At 46.4% G+C, this 18687-nt stretch overlaps 1 protein-coding gene across 7 annotated transcripts in view; it reads left to right on the top strand.

Annotated features, from left to right (window-relative positions):
• The window catches only part of LOC109884357 (tensin-like), a 221719-nt gene that overhangs the window by 183973 nt on the left and 19059 nt on the right, over window positions 1-18687 (top strand). For all 7 annotated transcript variants that reach the window (XM_031824010.1, XM_031824014.1, XM_031824008.1 and 4 more), the window contains one exon: window positions 1368-1451. In XM_031824010.1, the coding sequence (XP_031679870.1) occupies window positions 1368-1451 (84 nt within the window). The remainder of the gene's footprint in view (window positions 1-1367; window positions 1452-18687) is intronic.

The raw sequence follows: 18687 nt of genomic DNA on the forward strand, positions 1-18687 counted from the left end.
TCTACTGGTACTTCCACTGGTACTTCCACTGGCATTCTACTGGTACTTCCACTGGCATTCTACTGGTACTTCCACTGGTACTTCCACTGGCATTCCACTGGTACTTCCACTGGTACTTCCACTGGCATTCCACTGCACCACCTCTCTCCACATCTAAAAGTAAGAGCGTACATCTTCCTCAGCCGTTCGGACATTTTGATTCTTTCACATATTCCTATTCACTTTTGTCTGTTTAAGCATGGCCAATCTAGTGACTACCTTGCCCTACCCCTCTTGCCTCCTCTTGTTCTCATCATTTCCCCCTATCTCCCCCTTTCCTCTCCCCCCGTCTTAGCTGCAGGAGCAGACCCCATGCCCCCCCCCCCACACACACACACCTGTCATTCACTCCTTTAAATAGCTGCTGCAGAAATAGGTGGTAGTCAGTCGCTCTGCTAGTAATCCGAACCCCTGCACTCCCACCACCACCCCCCACCCAGCTCACAGTATGGGTGTGCAAGGGGCTAGGGCTGGGGGTCAGGAGATGACGGGACCCCACACCAAACTCCTGCTCACCTCCTCTCACCTCTACTCCCCTTCCTCCTCCACCTCCTCCACCTTACCCCTCTGCTTCTGCAGTCCCACCGCCCCATTCCATAGCCCTCACTGGGGCTGACATCATTCATCATGGTCCCTATTGATTAGTATTGTGGACGGGACAAGACAATGAATACAGTGCGGGCAGTGAGCACCCTATCTTATGCCACCCATATGCCCCAAGTGGAGAGAGAGAGGAGGCAGTTGCACCAGAGCACAGGCCGTGGCAAGTAGCCATCATGTCAAGCTAGGCCCTCCTTTGGTGCAGCGGTAATACGCTCCAACATGCCCTATGGCTTGAATAGAAACCACTGTATTATATCATATTCAACTCTCTGGAGAGCTCTTGTGGTAATTGCTATGTAAAGAAGGTCATTGGGAAATGCTGGTGTTGGCAGTTTGATCCTAATTGAATGGACTAGATGTTTGGTTCTGGTTGGCTCAGCAGAAAGCATTCTGCCAGTCCCCTCGCTTAGCTAATTGCAGGCTTTGCTTCCTTAGCAGTTGGATTGGATCTGAAAAATGTGGATTCAGTACATGGTGCTAGAACATTGTGTGACCACCATTCAATTGGTCTTGGGCTGAAAGTGAACCTCTGTGAAAGCTCAAGTAGTTTTATAGGTTGAAGGAAGATGTCTGTATTCCAAGGCTGGGCTTGGGTTTTGAGCTAGGGTTCGTTCGTTTGCTAGCTGCTTTGCTACCCACCTCAATGTTTCTCCGCCAAGGGGTCTACTCTGAAAATACCCTTCCTCTCTCTCTTTCCCTTCCTCTCTTTCCCTCCCTCTCTCAAGGGCTTCAGCTTGGGTTCTGGAGTGAGGGTTCAAGACCGGTCGCTAGCTGCTTGTTGGCCCACCTCAACGTTTCTTCACCAAGGGGTCTGTTCTGAAAACACCGCCCTCTCCCCTCCCTCTCTCTTTCCCTCCCTCTCTCTCTTCCTCCTCTTTTGATCACAGTGTTGCGGTCGACAGGTCAGGTGAATGTCGATGAGGGACCTGTTTTTAGGCGCTAGACTAATGGCTAACACGCAGATGGACAAGCTACGCTGTGTAGCCTAGCTTTCATTAGGTTCTGGACAAATGGAGGGTTTTCCCATAACTGTCGTGACGCTGTGTGCTCCAGTGGACTCTAGTCACTCGTCACATGTCATTAAAAGCATTAGGGCAGTGTTATTTGTCTGTGTGGTAGCTAGTCATCCTAGTCCTAAATGGCTGTTCCACCCTGGAACGTTGATGTATATACAGTTGAAGTCGGAAGTTTACATACACTTAGGTCGGAGTCATTAAAACTCGTTTTTCAACCACTCCACAAATATCTTGTTAACTATCTATAATTTTGGCAAGTCGGTTAGGACATCTACTTTGTGCATGACACAATTAATTTTTCCAACAATTGTTTACAGGCAGATTATTTAACTTAAAATTCACTGTATCACAATTCCAGTGGGTCAGAAGTTTACATACACTAAGTTGAATGTGCCTTTAAACAGCTTGGAAAATTCCAGAAAATTATGTCATGGCTTTGGAAGCTTCTGATAGGCTAATTAACATCATTTGAGTCAATTGGAGGTGTACCTGTGGATGTATTTCTTCAAACCTTCAAACTCAGTGCCTTTTTTGCTTGACATCATGGGAAAATCAAAAGAAATCAGCCAAGACCTCGGAAAAGACATTGTAGACCTCCACAAGTCTGGTTCGTCATTGGGAGCAATTTCCAAATGCCTGAAGATACCACGTTTATCTGTACAAACAGTAGTACTCAAGTATTAACACCATGGTACCGCGCAGCCGTCATACTGCTCAGGAAGGAGACGCGTTCTGTCTCCTTGAGTCCAAATCAATCCCAGAACAACAGCAAAGGACCTTGTAAAGATGCTGGAGGAAACAGGTACAAAAGTATCTATATCAACAGTAAATCGACATAACCTGAAAGGCCTCTCAGCAAGGAAGAAGCCACCGCTCCAAAACCACCATAAAAAAGACAAACTACTGTTTTCAACTGCACATGGGGACAAAGATCGTACTTTTTGGAGAAATGTCCTCTTGTCCTCTTGTCTGATGAAACAAAAATAGAACTGTTTGGCCATAATGACCATTGTTTGGTTTGGAGGGAAAAGGGGGATGCTTGCAAGCCGAAGAACACCATCCCGACTGTGAAGCAGCATCATGTTGTGGGGGTGCTTTGTTGCAGGAGGGACTGGTGCACTTCACAAAATAGATGGCTTCATGAGGAAGGAAAATTACGTGGATACATTGAAACAACATCTCAAGACATCAGTCAGGAAGTTAAAGCATGGTCTTCCAAATGGACAATGACCCCAAGCAAAATGGCTTAAGGACAACAAAGTCAAGGTATCGGAGTGGCCATCACAAAGCCCTGACCTCAATCCCATAGAAAATGTGTGGGCAGAACTGAAAAAGTGTGTGCGAGCAAGGAGGCCTACAAACCTGACTCCGTTACACCAGCTCTGTCAGGAGGAATGGGCCAAAGTTCACCCACAACTTATTGTAGGAAGCTTGTGGAAGGCTTCCCAAAACATTTGACCCAAGTTAAATCATATAAAGGCAATGCTACCAAATACTAATTGAGTGTATGTAAACTTCTGACCCACTGCAAATGTGATGAAATAAATCAAATCTGAAATAAATCATTCTCTCTACTATTATTCGGACATTTCACATTCTTAAAATAAGGTGGTGATCCTAACTGACCTAAGACAGGGAATCTTTACTAGGATTAAATGTCAGGAATTGTGAAACACTGAGTTTAAATGTGTATGTAAACTTCCGACTTCAACTGTATGTGTCAGAGTCACGGCTAGCTCCTGGTAAGGTCTTTGTTTACATATTCCAATGACCTTTGTAGAAATCAGATGAAAGGAGTATATGAAAGATAAGCCTGTTTAAAAGGTCTGTATGAATAACAAGGTTATTGGTAGAATAATACATCATTAAGTTTTGATGATGTATCTGCAAATATGAAGGTGTTCAGAGGGTTTGTGTCCACTTTTAGCCTGGGTGCTGCTGAGATGTGTGAAGGGCATTGTCGGATAGTTACTAGTTGTGAGTTATTTGCACTTGTGTGCATCCACTTTGAGTGAATCTGTAGAAATTAGTGTGTGTGTGTGTGTGTCTGTTTCACTAATATTCCTTCACTAATAGGACTTCACTAATTGCCCTGTACTCAGCTGTTGACCTGGGGTCCATCAAGGGAAATAGCTCTCGAACATTAGCTAGCGTATTCCATTTGTTTTGTGCTAGCCGCGACCATTTGTTAATATTAACTAACAGTCTGAGAAGGTAGTGTTAGGCGAATGGAAGTGTCTGTTTCAGGCCTAAACTACCACTACAAATAATCAAGTGGCCTTTCTATTACATACAGTGCCTTCGGAAAGTATTCAGACCACTTGACTTTTTCCACATTTTGTTACGTTACAGCCTTATTCTAAACTTGTTTAAATAAATAAAAATCCTTAGCGATCTACACACAATACCCCATAATAACAATGAGAAAACAGGTTTTTATAACAGAAATAACAGAAATACAGAAATACAGAAATACCTTATTTACATAAGTATCCAGACCCTTTGCTATGAGACTCAAAATTTTGTTTAGGTGCATCCTTTTCCTATTGATCATCCTTGAGATGTTTCTACAACTTGATTGGAGTCCACCTGGGGTAAATTCAATTGATTGGACATGATTTGGAAAGACACACACCTGTCTATATAAGGTCCCACAGTTGACAGTGCATGTCAGAGCAAAAAGCAAGCCATGAGGTCAAAGGAATTGTCTGTAGAGCTCAGAGACAGGATTGTGTCGAGGCACAGATCTGGGGAAGGATACCAAAACATTTCTGCAACACTCAACACACAGTGGCCTCCATCATTCTTAAATGGAAGAAGTTTGGAACCACCAAGACTCTTCATAGAGCTGGCAACAAACTGAGCAATCGGGGAGAAGGGCCTTGGTCAGGGAGGTGACCAAGAACCCGATGGTCACTCTGACAAAGCTTCAGAGTTCCTCTATAGAGATGGGAGAACCTTTCAGAAGGACAACCATCTCTGCAGCATTCCACCAATCAGGCCTTTATGGTAGAGTGGCCAGACGGAAGCCACTCATCAGTAAAAGACAGACCACTTGGAGTTTGCCAAAAGGGACATAAAGACTCCAAGACCATGAGAAACAAGATTCTCTGGTCTGATGAAACCAAGATTGAACTCTTTGTCCTGAATGTCAAGCTTCACGTCTGGAGGAAACCTGGCACCATCTCTACGGTGAAGCATGGTGGTGGCAGCATCATGCTGTGGGGATGTTTTTCAGAGGCAGGGACTGAGAGACTAGCCAGGATCGAGGGAAAGATGAACAGAGCAAAGTACAGAGAGATCCTTGACGAAAACCTGCTCCAGAGCGTTCAGGACCTCAGACTGGGGCGAAGGTTCACCTTCCAACAGGACAACAACCCTAAGCACACAGCCAAGACAACGCAAGAGTGGCTACGGAACAAGTCTCTGAATGTCCTTGAGTGGACCAGCCAGAGCCTGGACTTGAACCCAATCGAAAAATCTCTTGGAGAGACCTGAAAACAGCTGTGCAGCGACGCTCCCCATCCAACCTGACAGAGCTTGAGAAGATCTGTAGAAAAGAATGGGAGAAACTCCCCAAATACAGGTGTGCCAAGCTTGTAGCATCATACCCAAGTAGAGTCGAGGCTGTAATCGCAGCCAAAGGTGCTTATGTAAATGTAACATGTAACATTTCAGCTTTGTTTTCATAATACATTTGCAAATATTTCTTAAAACCTGTTTTTTCTTTGTCATTATGTGGTATTTTGTGTAGATTGATGAGGGAAATAAACTATTTAATCAATTTTAGAATCAGGCTGTAACATAACAAAATGTGGAAAAAGTCTAGGGGCCTGAATACTTTCTGAATGCACTGTATATGTATTTATACTCCGGACTCCGACATTGCTCGTCCTAATATTTCAATATTTCTTAATTCCATTCTTTTACTTTTTAGATTTGTGTGTATTGTTAGATATTACTGCACTGTTGGAGCTAGGAACACAAGCATTTCACTACACCCGCAATACCATCTGCTAAATATGTGTATGCGACCAATAACATTTGATTTGAATAGCAAAGTATCAAATCAAATCAAATCAAATGTATTTATATAGCCCTTCGTACATCAGCTGATATCTCAAAGTGCTGTACAGAAACCCAGCCTAAAACCCCAAACAGCAAGCAATGCAGGTGTAGAAGCACGGTGGCTAGGAAAAACTCCCTAGAAAGGCCAATACCTAGGAAGAAACCTAGAGAGGAACCAGGCTATGTGGGGTGGCCAGTCCTCTTCTGGCTGTGCCGGGTGGAGATTATAACAGAACATGGCCAAGATGTTCAAATGTTCATAAATGACCAGCATGGTCGAATAATAATAAGGCAGAACAGTTGAAACTAGAGCAGCAGCACAGTCAGGTGGAAGTTGAAACTGGAGCAGCAGCATGGCCAGGTGGACTGGGGACAGCAAGGAGTCATCATGTCAGGTAGTCCTGGGGCATGGTCCTAGGGCTCAGGTCAGTTGAAACTGGAACAGCAGCATGGCCAGGTGGACTGGGGACAGCAAGGAGTCATCATGTCAGGTAGTCCTGGGGCATGGTCCTAGGGCTCAGGTCCTCCGAGAGAGAGAAAGAAAGAGAGAAGGAGAGAATTAGAGAACGCACACTTAGATTCACACAGGACACCGAATAGGACAGGAGAAGTACTCCAGATATAACAAACTGACCCCAGCCCCCCGACACATAAACTACTGCAGCATAAATACTGGAGGCTGAGACAGGAGGGGTCAGGAGACACTGTGGCCCCATCCGAGGACACCCCCGGACAGGGCCAAACAGGAAGGATATAACCCCACCCACTTTGCCAAAGCACAGCCCCCACACCACTAGAGGGATATCTTCAACCACCAACTTACCATCCTGAGACAAGGCTGAGTATAGCCCACAAAGATCTCCGCCACGGCACAACCCAAGGGGGGGGCGCCAACCCAGACAGGATGACCACAACAGTGAATCAACCCACTCAGGTGACGCACCCCCTCCAGGGATGGCATGAGAGAGCCCCAGCAAGCCAGTGACTCAGCCCCTGTAATAGGGTTAGAGGCAGAGAATCGCGGTGGAAAGAGGGGAACAGGCCAGGCAGAGACAGCAAGGGCGGTTTGATTATTGGCACTACAATGCCACAGTAGTCATTACCAAACTTGTCTGTTTGATGTTTTACCATCACCGAAACATTTTGGTATGTTCATACAAATCGTTCAACTGAGATTGTTACTAAGTAACATGTTCACCGCAAACAGAACCCTTGTTCAATTCACCTCTCGGATTATAGCCTTATGAGGCCAACTCTCTGTCCATTGTCTACTCCTGCCCACTCACTCAGTGACCAGACAGAAAACACCACTACACCACCACATGCAAATCTGGTTAATGGGTGTTGTGACATTTCTGGGCCACTGTATACCCAAGGTACAACAGATTTATGTTATTGTAGGGATAGGATATCTAAACCTAGACTGTTACCATGTCTCAAGACTGCGTTACCCTGTTGAGCCAAAGCTCTGGAAGCTAACACAAGTCCCCAGGTCATGCAAACTCTGTGAATTACGCCTCCTTCAGTGCACAATATTTACACACATGAAAGTAACCATGATAATCATTATATTTGTTTTTTGAAAAGAACAGAGCGATAGTAAAACTGTGTGGATGTGAGTGTGTGTGTATATGTGTTGCTGTTTGTGTGTGTGTGTGTGTGTGTGTGTGTGTGTGTGTGTGTGTGTGTGTGTGTGTGTGTGTGTGTGTGTGTGTGTGTGTGTGTGTGTGTGTGTGTGTGTGTGTTGCTGAGTGTTCACTGTGGCCGGAGACAGCAGCAGGCTGTGGTGTGGGCCTTGTTTATGGTTCTCCTCCCATATTTGGATGTGGCACGGCCCCGGGCATGTCTCGAATAGCTGGGTGGTAACAGAGAAAGAGAGGGAGAGGGAGAGGGAGAGGGAGGGAGAGAGAGAGAGAGAGAGAGAGAGAGAGAGAGAGAGAGAGAGAGAGAGAGAGAGAGAGTGAGAGTGAGTGGGGGACACGGGGACACAGTGAGTGAAACAGCCTGGCCAGGACTAAAGCCCTTTTTGTTAGCTAACTGTCACCGGAGTTGGAACCAGAGAACGAGGGAGGCAGAGAGTGAAAGAAAGGACCAAATGAAGGGAAGGATATAGGCAGAGCGGTATTACAGCAACTGGTGAGTACAGTAGTACAGTAGTCAGGTCTAAGGGTTGACTGTGAGGGCTCAGGTGTTGATAGGGATAATGACATAATTGGTAGGTGTCATATGTTTCTTTTGTGGTTTATAACAAAGTTGTGTTCAATTCAGTTGAATTGTTCTTTATTGTGTAGTGGTAATGTAGAGGTTAGGAATACCTATGTTTTACATCACCTTTTGTTCCTAGTTATGGAAGTTTGAGTTTAACGTTTGCTTGGGTTATAGTACACTGTAAGTTGGTAGTCAATTCTCAAACTTATTTTTTGACTTGATTGAATGAGAGGGTCTGTCGGAGCATGATTTTGGAGTGTTTTCTCAGTTGCAGCAGATGCAAGGCTCTCTCTGCATGTCCTTTATTTTGTTTCTATGTCAACATGGTTGTTTACAGTACCCTTTGAATCATTGAGTGAGTCATTTGCGTGTGGAACATTTTATAAATGTGCCGCAATTATGGCACACCACAACTATTAAGCTGCCTGCTCTAACTTCTTTTAAGACCAATTTAACTTGTGAGTTATGAGTTGAGACGCTGAATGAGGGACTTTGACTGGCTTGGCACAATACGTCATGTTGAATCGTCACTGTGGTGTTTCTATTGCTGTGTGGAAACAGTTACTACCTTGGATAGAGTGGAGAGTTTGTTCTGGTTTAATAAGGGGCCTAGTACCCCTCATAGGAGTGACAGAAGGACTAGTGTAGTTAGAGCTGGCAGTGACAGCACCATGAGACATAGCAGCAGGTTTACAGCCCACCCCTAAGCCCCCTAGATACCTCAGCTACCACATATCTGACTCAGCTATCTCTCTAACCCTCAATTTCCCCCCATACCTCACCTACCTCTTATCTGCCTTTAGTTATCTCCTGTCTCTCACTCTCCCCCCATACCTCACCTACCTCATATCTGCCTTTAGCTATCTCCTGTCTCTCACTGTCCCTCCATACCTCAGCTACCTCATGTCTGACTCTCTGTCCCTCAGTGTCATCATCCCTGCCCCTACTTCAACTATGATTGTCCCTCCATACCTCAACTATCCCCTGTCTTTCACTGTCTCCCTCCTACATCGCCTCTCACTGTCTCTCTCTGGCTCCTTGCTACCTCAGCTCTCACTGTCTCTCTCTGGCTCCTTGCTACCTCAGCTCTCACAGTCTCTCTCTGGCTCCTTGCTACCTCAGCTCTCACTGTCTCTCTCTGGCTCCTTGCTACCTCAGCTCTCACAGTCTCTCTCTGACTCCTTGCTACCTCAGCTCTCACTGTCTCTCTCTGGCTCCTTGCTACCTCAGCTCTCACTGTCTCTCTCTGACTCCTTGCTACCTCAGCTCTCACAGTCTCTCTCTGGCTCCTTGCTACCTCAGCTCTCACTGTCTCTCTCTGACTCCTTGCTACCTCAGCTCTCACAGTCTCTCTCTGGCTCCTTGCTACCTCTGCTCTCACTGTCTCTCTCTGGCTCCTTGCTACCTCAGCTCTCACTGTCTCTCTCTGGCTCCTTGCTACCTCAGCTCTCACTGTCTCTCTCTGACTCCTTGCTACCTCAGCTCTCACTGTCTCTCTCTGGCTCCTTGCTACCTCAGCTCTCACTGTCTCTCTCTGGCTCCTTGCTACCTCAGCTCTCACTGTCTCTTTCTGACTCCTTGCTACCTCAGCTCTAACTGTCTCTCTCTGACTCCTTGCTACCTCAGCTCTCACTGTCTCTCTCTGACTCTCTATACCATTTACAGTGATGGCATATAGGTTTTATTTTAGGGGTATACCAGAGTCTGGATCTTTCAGTGATCCTTGCAGACAGTCGTCAACTCCCAGACAGAGAGATAGGCAGACATCATGACATGTAATCTTTAGTTCAGTTACTGATATGACTTCCATGCTATTACTACCAAATACAGATGGGTTGGCAGACAGACAGGCTGACAGGCAGACAAGTTGACAGACATCTCCATGACAGTTATCTTTACCACACATACTGATACGGCTGTCACAACACCTCTTGGACTAACTGACTGACATACAGACAGACAGTAAGACACGTCTCTATGACAGACAGACAGACAGACCAGCCCTAGTGTTTGTCATTCAACCATCTTCATGAGGCTCTGGAATTCAGACTGCTGGTTGGCACAGCGATATCAAAGCACGTCCCTGCTGAGGTGGGTGTCATGTCCCGTAGAGAGACGCCCTTTAGGCTGTCTGGCTCTGGCAGAGTCAGGCCATGACATCATCTAACGGGGACGTGTTGTCTGTGTGGTGTGTGCCTGAGATGACAGCTAGGGGCTGTTGCTGGTCAGGGTGATTCACACCTGGCCAGCCCCCAACATTGCCCAACAGGCACAGATCCAGGATCAGCTTATTGTCACCAAATACTAATTTGAACTGTTTATGGGAGAGACCGTGTGCAGGAGGCAACTACAGACAGACCCTTAGTTTTATACTGTGCTTCAAGGCCGGCTGCAGATTTTTCTCATTATTCTTAAACTTTTCATCTATTTCTGTCCTCCTCTCTCTCTTTGTAGAGCTCTCTCTGTGTGGGTTTCTCTTTCTCAAATCAAATTAAATGTATTTATATAGCCCTTCGTACATCAGCTGATATCTCAAAGTGCTGTTCCCTCCCTCCCTCCCTCCCTCCCTCCCTCCCTCCCTCCCTCCCTCCCTCCCTCCCTCCCTCCCTCCCTCCCTCCCTCCCTCCCTCCCTCCCTCCCTCCCTCCCTCCCTCTCTCTGTGGCTGTTTTAGATGTGTGACTGACTGTGCGGTTTTAGTATTGTTTGTTTATGTATTTAACTAGCCTCCAGGACCTGCTGTTTTCATCTCATCATGCCCCTCTCTCTAGCAGCCTCCCTCCCTCCCTCCCTCCCTCCCTCCCTCCCTCCCTCCCTCCCTCCCTCCCTCCCTCCCTCCCTCCCTCCCTCCCTCCCTCCCTCCCTCCCTCCCTCTCTCTCTGTGGCTGTTTTAGATGTGTGACTGACTGTGCGGTTTTAGTATTGTTTGTTTATGTATTTAACTAGCCTCCAGGACCTGCTGTTTTCATCCCATCATGCCCCTCTCTCTAGCAGCATCCCTCCCTCCCTCCCTCCCTCCCTCCCTCCCTCCCTCCCTCCCTCCCTCCCTCCCTCCCTCCCTCCCTCTCTCTCTGTAGCTGTTGTTGTTTGTTTATGTATTTAACTAGCCTCCAGGACCTGCTGTTTTCATCCCATCATGCCCCTCCCTCCCTCCCTCCCTCCCTCCCTCCCTCCCTCCCTCCCTCCCTCTCTCTCTCTCTCTCTCCCTCCCTCTCTCTCTCTCTGTGGCTGTTTTAGATGTGTGACTGACTGTGCGGTTTTAGTATTGTTTGTTTATGTATTTAACTAGCCTCCAGGACCTGCTGTTTTCATCCCATCATGCCCCTCTCTCTAGCAGCATGCCTTCCTTCCTGGTTTTACAGGCCCCGGTTTGTTCCAGTTTTCCCCCGCTAACCCCGTGTTGTCCCGTTTCCTCTCCCCCTCATCAGTAAAACCCGAAAGACCCGCGGCACAGGTCAACTATTTCCCTTAAATAGTGCTGTGTATGTGAGAGTCTGTGTGAGGAGAGAGGGGCTTTCGTGTGTTTCTCTATGTATGTAGTGAGCTGTGGGGTTGTGGGTTGGGAATTTATGAGAATAACGTGTATCCCATACGGTCAGACCCAGAGCACACCCCAAGGAAGACTTCTACACCACATTCCTCTCACACACTCAGAGGAATAGGAACTTTTCTGAGGAACATGTTTGGGTGGTGTGTGTGAGAGTGTATGTTCTCACACTCTAATTGTGTGTCTTTCTTTCTCAGTGTCCGTATCTATATATCTTTTTTAGCCAGTGTTCTTTGTTCCACTTCATCATCTGAGGGGATATTAGGTTAACTCCTTACCAGATCCACAACACTGATGGTCTTGTCTTCATCCAGTCACACCATGGAGGTTCTGCCACGGTGCTGCTTGCTAGCTTAGCACAATCAGTAGCCACCCAGCAGGGGATTTGTCTTTAAGTGGGCTGTAGTATTTTCCCACCCTTAAGTGTGTGTATAGAGTGTATTCGGTAAGTACTCAAACCACTTTCCCGTCATCAATCTACACACAATACCCCATAATGACAAAGCAAAACAAATGTTTGCAAACCTGAAAAATCACATTTACATAAGCATTCAGACCCTTTACTTAGTACTTTGTTGAAGCACCTTGGGCAGTGATTACAGCCTCTTAGGTAGGAAGCTACAAGCTTGGCACACCTGTATTTGGGAAGTTTCTCCCATTCCTCCCTGCAGATCCTCTCAAGCTCTTTCAGGTTGGATGGGGAGTGTCGCTGTAGAGATGTTCAGGTCTCTCCAGAGATGTTTGATTGGGTTCAAGTCCGGGTTCTGGCTGGGCCACTCAAGGGCATTCAGAGACTTGTCCCAAAGCCACTCCTGCATTGTCTTGGCTGTGTGCTTAGGGTCGTTGTCCTGTTGGAACGTGAACCTTTGCCCCAGTCTGAGGTCCTGAGCGCTCTTGAGCAGGTTTTCATCAAGAATCTCTCTGTACTTTGCTCTGTTCATCATTGCCTTGATCCTGACTACTCTCCCAGTCCCTGCCGCTAAAAAACATCCCCACAGCTTGATGCTGCCACCAAATAAAAATCAAATCAAATCAAATGTATTTATATAGCCCTTCATACATCAGCTGATATCTCAAAGTGCTGTACAGAAACCCAGCCTAAAACCCCAAACAGCAAGCAATGCAGGTGTAGAAGCACCACCACCATGCTTCACCGTAGGGATGGTGCCAGGTTTCCTCCAGACGTGACGCTTGGCATTCAGGCCAAAGAGTTCAATCTTGGTTTCATCAGACCAGAGAATCTTGTTTCTCATGGTCTGGGAGTCTTTATGTCCCTTTTGGCAAACTCCAAGTGGGCTGTCTTTTACTGATGAGTGGCTTCCGTCTGGCCACTCTACCATAAAGGCCCAATTGGTGGAGTGCTGCGGATATTATTTTTCTGGAAGGTTCTCCCATCTCCACAGAGGAACTCTGAAGCTCTGTCAGAGTGACCATCAGTGGACTCCAATCAAGTTGTAGAAACATCTCAAGAATGGTCAATGGAAACAGGATGCGCCTGAGCTCAATTTGGAGTCTCATAGCAAAGGGTCAGAATACTTATGTAAATAAGGTATTTCTGGTTTAATTGTTTATATTTTGGCAAACATGTCTAAAAAACGGTTTTCACTTTGTCATAATGGGGTTTTGTGTGTAGATTGATGAGGGGAAAAAATATTGAATCCATTTTAGAATAAGGCTGTAACGTAAGTAAGTCAAGGGGTCTGAATACATTCTGAAGGCACTGTATGTGTATGTGTGCATGCCTGTGTCTTATGAGCCTCGCACTCCACAAGGCCTCTGAGGAACCATTGGCTAAGTCAATTGAATGATACATGAATGGAAGGCTAATGATGTCCATCTCTCAGGTTAGCCCCAAACTATGTCTATATATGAGCCTGTTAACTCTGTCCTGTCTACTCTGTCCTGTCAACTCTGTCCTGTCTACTCTGTCCTGTCAACTCTGTCCTGTCTACTCTGTCCTGTCAACTCTGTCCTGTCAACTCTGTCCTATTTGTGACCCACTCAGAAGAAATGTCTGTCTCGTCACTGATAGTAACTGTAGGCCTAAATTCAGCTAATGGACAAACAGTGTACCTCATCTCAGTGTTGACAGGCATCTACTTTAGCTGACTACCCTAACTAGCTATTCCTGCCGGGCAGATTCATGTTGGAAGAGATTTATGGCTTGGTCTTTGTTTCAAAGCCACAGCTATCGCTTGGCTAGCATACTAAGAAGGTTTATGGTGGCTCAGCAACGACTTACTGTCCTAAAAATTGTCCCTGTGTTTTTTAAGGCCAGTGAATCTATACTGAAACCCACCCCAGCAATGCTCACACCCAGCTGAGCAGGAATATGTTGATTCTATACACGACATACATCCATCATCAACGTATCCAATGATGGCGGTGAACTCTCCAATGCATCAAAACTCACACATCTTTACATATTCTTTGTTTTTAATAATAGAGAAAGCCCAGCTCACCACATTTCTTCTGTTGCTTTCAACTTAGACACACAGGAATGTGTGTGTGTGTGTGTGTGTGAATAATACACAAAGCTGATATGTATAAAGAGCCTATTTGAGACCATGGGCATTGTGTGTGTGCCAGGGATCGAGGTTTATGTCAGTCGTGTGTGTGTGTGTGTGTGTTTCTGGATGCCTGTACTAACTCACGCCCCACGAGTGAGGTAAATGTGAAGTCTGCAGAGTTCCAGTCATTCCCCTCACACTTTGAAACACTTCCTTTCTGAGTGAAGAGAATGTGTCGAACCCTTCGGCCCCTCTCTTCTTGGTGAAGACGGGACAAAAATCGAAATAAGTCATTTGTGAGACAAGAAAGTCTCTGTGTTCAAATTCACTATAGAGCCGTTTGAAGCTGCTGATGGGTAGAGACCACAGGTTCCCATACATTTCCCTCACGGACCATATTTAAAAGCATTAGTGTATTTGAGGATTACAAACAGGCTATTTTGGTACCAGAAAATATGTCATGTGATCATGTACCACCAGTGAGTCATGGACCACAGTTTGGGAACCTCTCCCTGTTTCTCAGTTATCCTCCCATCTATTTCCTTTCTTTCACTGCTTTTCCCTCTCTTCCCTGTCTTCCCTGTCTTCCCTCTCTTCCCTGTCTTCCCTAGACTTTATGAGTTTGGTTAAATGTCACCATGTCCAATCATAGTTATTTTTTTCCAGAGATCTGCCTCTCCTAACAGAACAGAGATCTGCCTCTCCTAACAGAACAGAGATCGGCCCCTCCTAACAGAACAGAGATCTGCCTCTCCTAAAAGAACAGAGATCTGCCCCTCCTAACAGAATAGAGATCTGCCTCTCCTAACAGAACAGAGATCTGTCCCTCCTAACAGAACAGAGATCTGACTCTCCTAACAGAACAGAGATCTGCCTCTCCTAACAGAACAGAGATCTGCCTCTCCTAACAGAACAGAGATCGGCCCCTCCTAACAGAACAGAGATCTGCCTCTCATAAAAGAACAGAGATCTGCCCCTCCTAACAGAATAGAGATCTGCCTCTCCTAACAGAACAGAGATCTGTCCCTCCTAACAGAACAGAGATCTGACTCTCCTAACAGAACAGAGATCTGCCTCTCCTAACAGAACAGAGATCTGTCCCTCCTAACAGAACAGAGATCTGCCCCTCCTAACAGAACAGAGATCTGCCCCTCCTAACAGAACAGAGATCTGCCTCTCCTAACAGAACAGAGATCTGCCTCTCCTAACAGAGCAGAGATCTGCCTCTCCTAACAGAACAGAGATCTGCCTCTCCTAACAGAACAGAGATCTGCCTCTCCTAACAGAACAGAGATCTGCCTCTCCTAACAGAACAGAGATCTGTCCCTCCTAACAGAACAGAGATCTGCCTCTCCTAACAGAACAGAGATCTGTCCCTCCTAACAGAACAGAGATCTGCCTCTCCTAACAGAACAGAGATCTGCCTCTCCTAACAGAACAGAGATCTGCCTCTCCTAACAGAACAGAGATCTGCCTCTCCTAACAGAACAGAGATCTGTCCCTCCTAACAGAACAGAGATCTGCCTCTCCTAACAGAACAGAGATATGTCCCTCCTAACAGAACAGAGATCTGCCTCTCCTAACAGAACAGAGATCTGCCTCTCCTAACAGAACAGAGATCTGCCTCTCCTAACAGAACAGAGATCTGTCCCTCCTAACAGAACAGAGATCTGCCCCTCCTAACAGAACAGAGATCTGCCTCTCCTAACAGAACAGAGATCTGCCTCTCCTAACAGAACAGAGATCTGCCTCTCCTAACAGAACAGAGATCTGTCCCTCCTAACAGAACAGAGATCTGACTCTCCTAACAGAACAGAGATCTGTCCCTCCTAACAGAACAGAGATCTGTCTCTCCTAACAGAACAGAGATCTGCCTCTCCTAACAGAACAGAGATCTGCCTCTCCTAACAGAACAGAGATCTGCCTCGCCTAACAGAACAGAGATCTGTCTCTCCTAACAGAACAGAGATCTGCCTCTCCTAACAGAACAGAGATCTGCCTCTCCTAACAGAACAGAGATCTGCATCTCCTAACAGAACAGAGATCTGTCCCTCCTAACAGAACAGGTATCTGCCTCTCCTAACAGAACAGAGATCTGCCCCTCCTAACAGAACAGAGATCTGTCCCTCCTAACAGAACAGAGATCTGCCTCTCCTAACAGAACAGAGATCTGTCTCTCCTAACAGAACAGAGATCTGCCTCTCCTAACAGAACAGAGATCTGCCTCTCCTAACAGAACAGAGATCTGCCTCTCCTAACAGAACAGAGATCTGCCTCTCCTAACAGAACAGAGATCTGTCCCTCCTAACAGAACAGAGATCTGACTCTCCTAACAGAACAGAGATCTGCCCCTCCTAACAGAACAGAGATCTGTCCCTCCTAACAGAACAGAGATCTGCCTCTCCTAACAGAACATAGATCTGTCCCTCCTAACAGAACAGAGATCTGCCTCTCCTAACAGAACAGAGATCTGCCTCTCCTAACAGAACAGAGATCTGTCCCTCCTAACAGAACAGAGATCTGCCTCTCCTAACAGAACAGAGATCTGTCTCTCCTAACAGAACAGAGACCTGTCTCTCCTAACAGAACAGAGATCTGCCTCTCCTAACAGAACAGAGATCTGCCTCTCCTAACAGAACAGAGATCTGTCCCTCCTAACAGAACAGAGATCTGCCTCTCCTAACAGAACAGAGATCTGTCTCTCCTAACAGAACAGAGACCTGTCTCTCCTAACAGAACAGAGATCTGCCTCTCCTAACAGAACAGAGATCTGCCTCTCCTAACAGAACAGAGATCTGTCCCTCTTAACAGAACAGAGATCTGTCTCTCCTAACAGAACAGAGATCTGTCCCTCCTAACAGAACAGGGATCTGTACCTCCTAACAGAACAGAGATCTGCCTCTCCTAACAGAACAGAGATCTGTCTCTCCTAACAGAACAGAGACCTGTCTCTCCTAACAGAACAGAGATCTGCCTCTCCTAACAGAACAGAGATCTGCCTCTCCTAACAGAACAGAGATCTGTCCCTCCTAACAGAACAGAGATCTGCTTCTCCTAACAGAACAGATATCTGCCCCTCCTAACAGAACAGAGATCTGCTTCTCCTAACAGAACAGAGATCTGCTTCTCCTAACAGAACAGATATCTGCCCCTCCTAACAGAACAGAGATCTGTCCCTCCTAACAGAACAGGGATCTGTACCTCCTAACAGAACAGGGATCTGTCCCTCCTAGCAGAACAGAGATCTGTCTCTCCTAACAGAACAGAGATCTGCCTCTCCTAACAGAACAGAGATCTGTCCCTCCTAACAGAACAGAGATCTGCCTCTCCTAACAGAACAGAGATCTGCCTCTCCTAACAGAACAGAGATCTGCCTCTCCTAACAGAACAGAGATCTGTCCCTCCTAACAGAACAGAGATCTGACTCTCCTAACAGAACAGAGATCTGTCCCTCCTAACAGAACAGAGATCTGTCTCTCCTAACAGAACAGAGATCTGCCTCTCCTAACAGAACAGAGATCTGCCTCTCCTAACAGAACAGAGATCTGCCTCTCCTAACAGAACAGAGATCTGTCTCTCCTAACAGAACAGAGATCTGCCTCTCCTAACAGAACAGAGATCTGCCTCTCCTAACAGAACAGAGATCTGCATCTCCTAACAGAACAGAGATCTGTCCCTCCTAACAGAACAGGTATCTGCCTCTCCTAACAGAACAGAGATCTGCCCCTCCTAACAGAACAGAGATCTGTCCCTCCTAACAGAACAGAGATCTGCCTCTCCTAACAGAACAGAGATCTGTCTCTCCTAACAGAACAGAGATCTGCCTCTCCTAACAGAACAGAGATCTGCCTCTCCTAACAGAACAGAGATCTGCCTCTCCTAACAGAACAGAGATCTGCCTCTCCTAACAGAACAGAGATCTGTCCCTCCTAACAGAACAGAGATCTGACTCTCCTAACAGAACAGAGATCTGCCCCTCCTAACAGAACAGAGATCTGTCCCTCCTAACAGAACAGAGATCTGCCTCTCCTAACAGAACATAGATCTGTCCCTCCTAACAGAACAGAGATCTGCCTCTCCTAACAGAACAGAGATCTGCCTCTCCTAACAGAACAGAGATCTGTCCCTCCTAACAGAACAGAGATCTGCCTCTCCTAACAGAACAGAGATCTGTCTCTCCTAACAGAACAGAGACCTGTCTCTCCTAACAGAACAGAGATCTGCCTCTCCTAACAGAACAGAGATCTGCCTCTCCTAACAGAACAGAGATCTGTCCCTCCTAACAGAACAGAGATCTGCCTCTCCTAACAGAACAGAGATCTGTCTCTCCTAACAGAACAGAGACCTGTCTCTCCTAACAGAACAGAGATCTGCCTCTCCTAACAGAACAGAGATCTGCCTCTCCTAACAGAACAGAGATCTGCCTCTCCTAACAGAACAGAGATCTGCCTCTCCTAACAGAACAGAGATCTGCCTCTCCTAACAGAACAGAGATCTGCCTCTCCTAACAGAACAGAGATCTGTCCCTCCTAACAGAACAGATATCTGCCCCTCCTAACAGAACAGAGATCTGTCCCTCCTAACAGAACAGAGATCTGTCCCTCCTAACAGAACAGAGATCTGTCCCTCTTAACAGAACAGAGATCTGTCCCTCTTAACAGAACAGAGATCTGTCTCTCCTAACAGAACAGAGATCTG

Source organism: Oncorhynchus kisutch, linkage group LG5, assembly GCF_002021735.2.
Source record: "Oncorhynchus kisutch isolate 150728-3 linkage group LG5, Okis_V2, whole genome shotgun sequence".
In the NCBI taxonomy this organism is placed as follows: domain Eukaryota; kingdom Metazoa; phylum Chordata; class Actinopteri; order Salmoniformes; family Salmonidae; genus Oncorhynchus; species Oncorhynchus kisutch.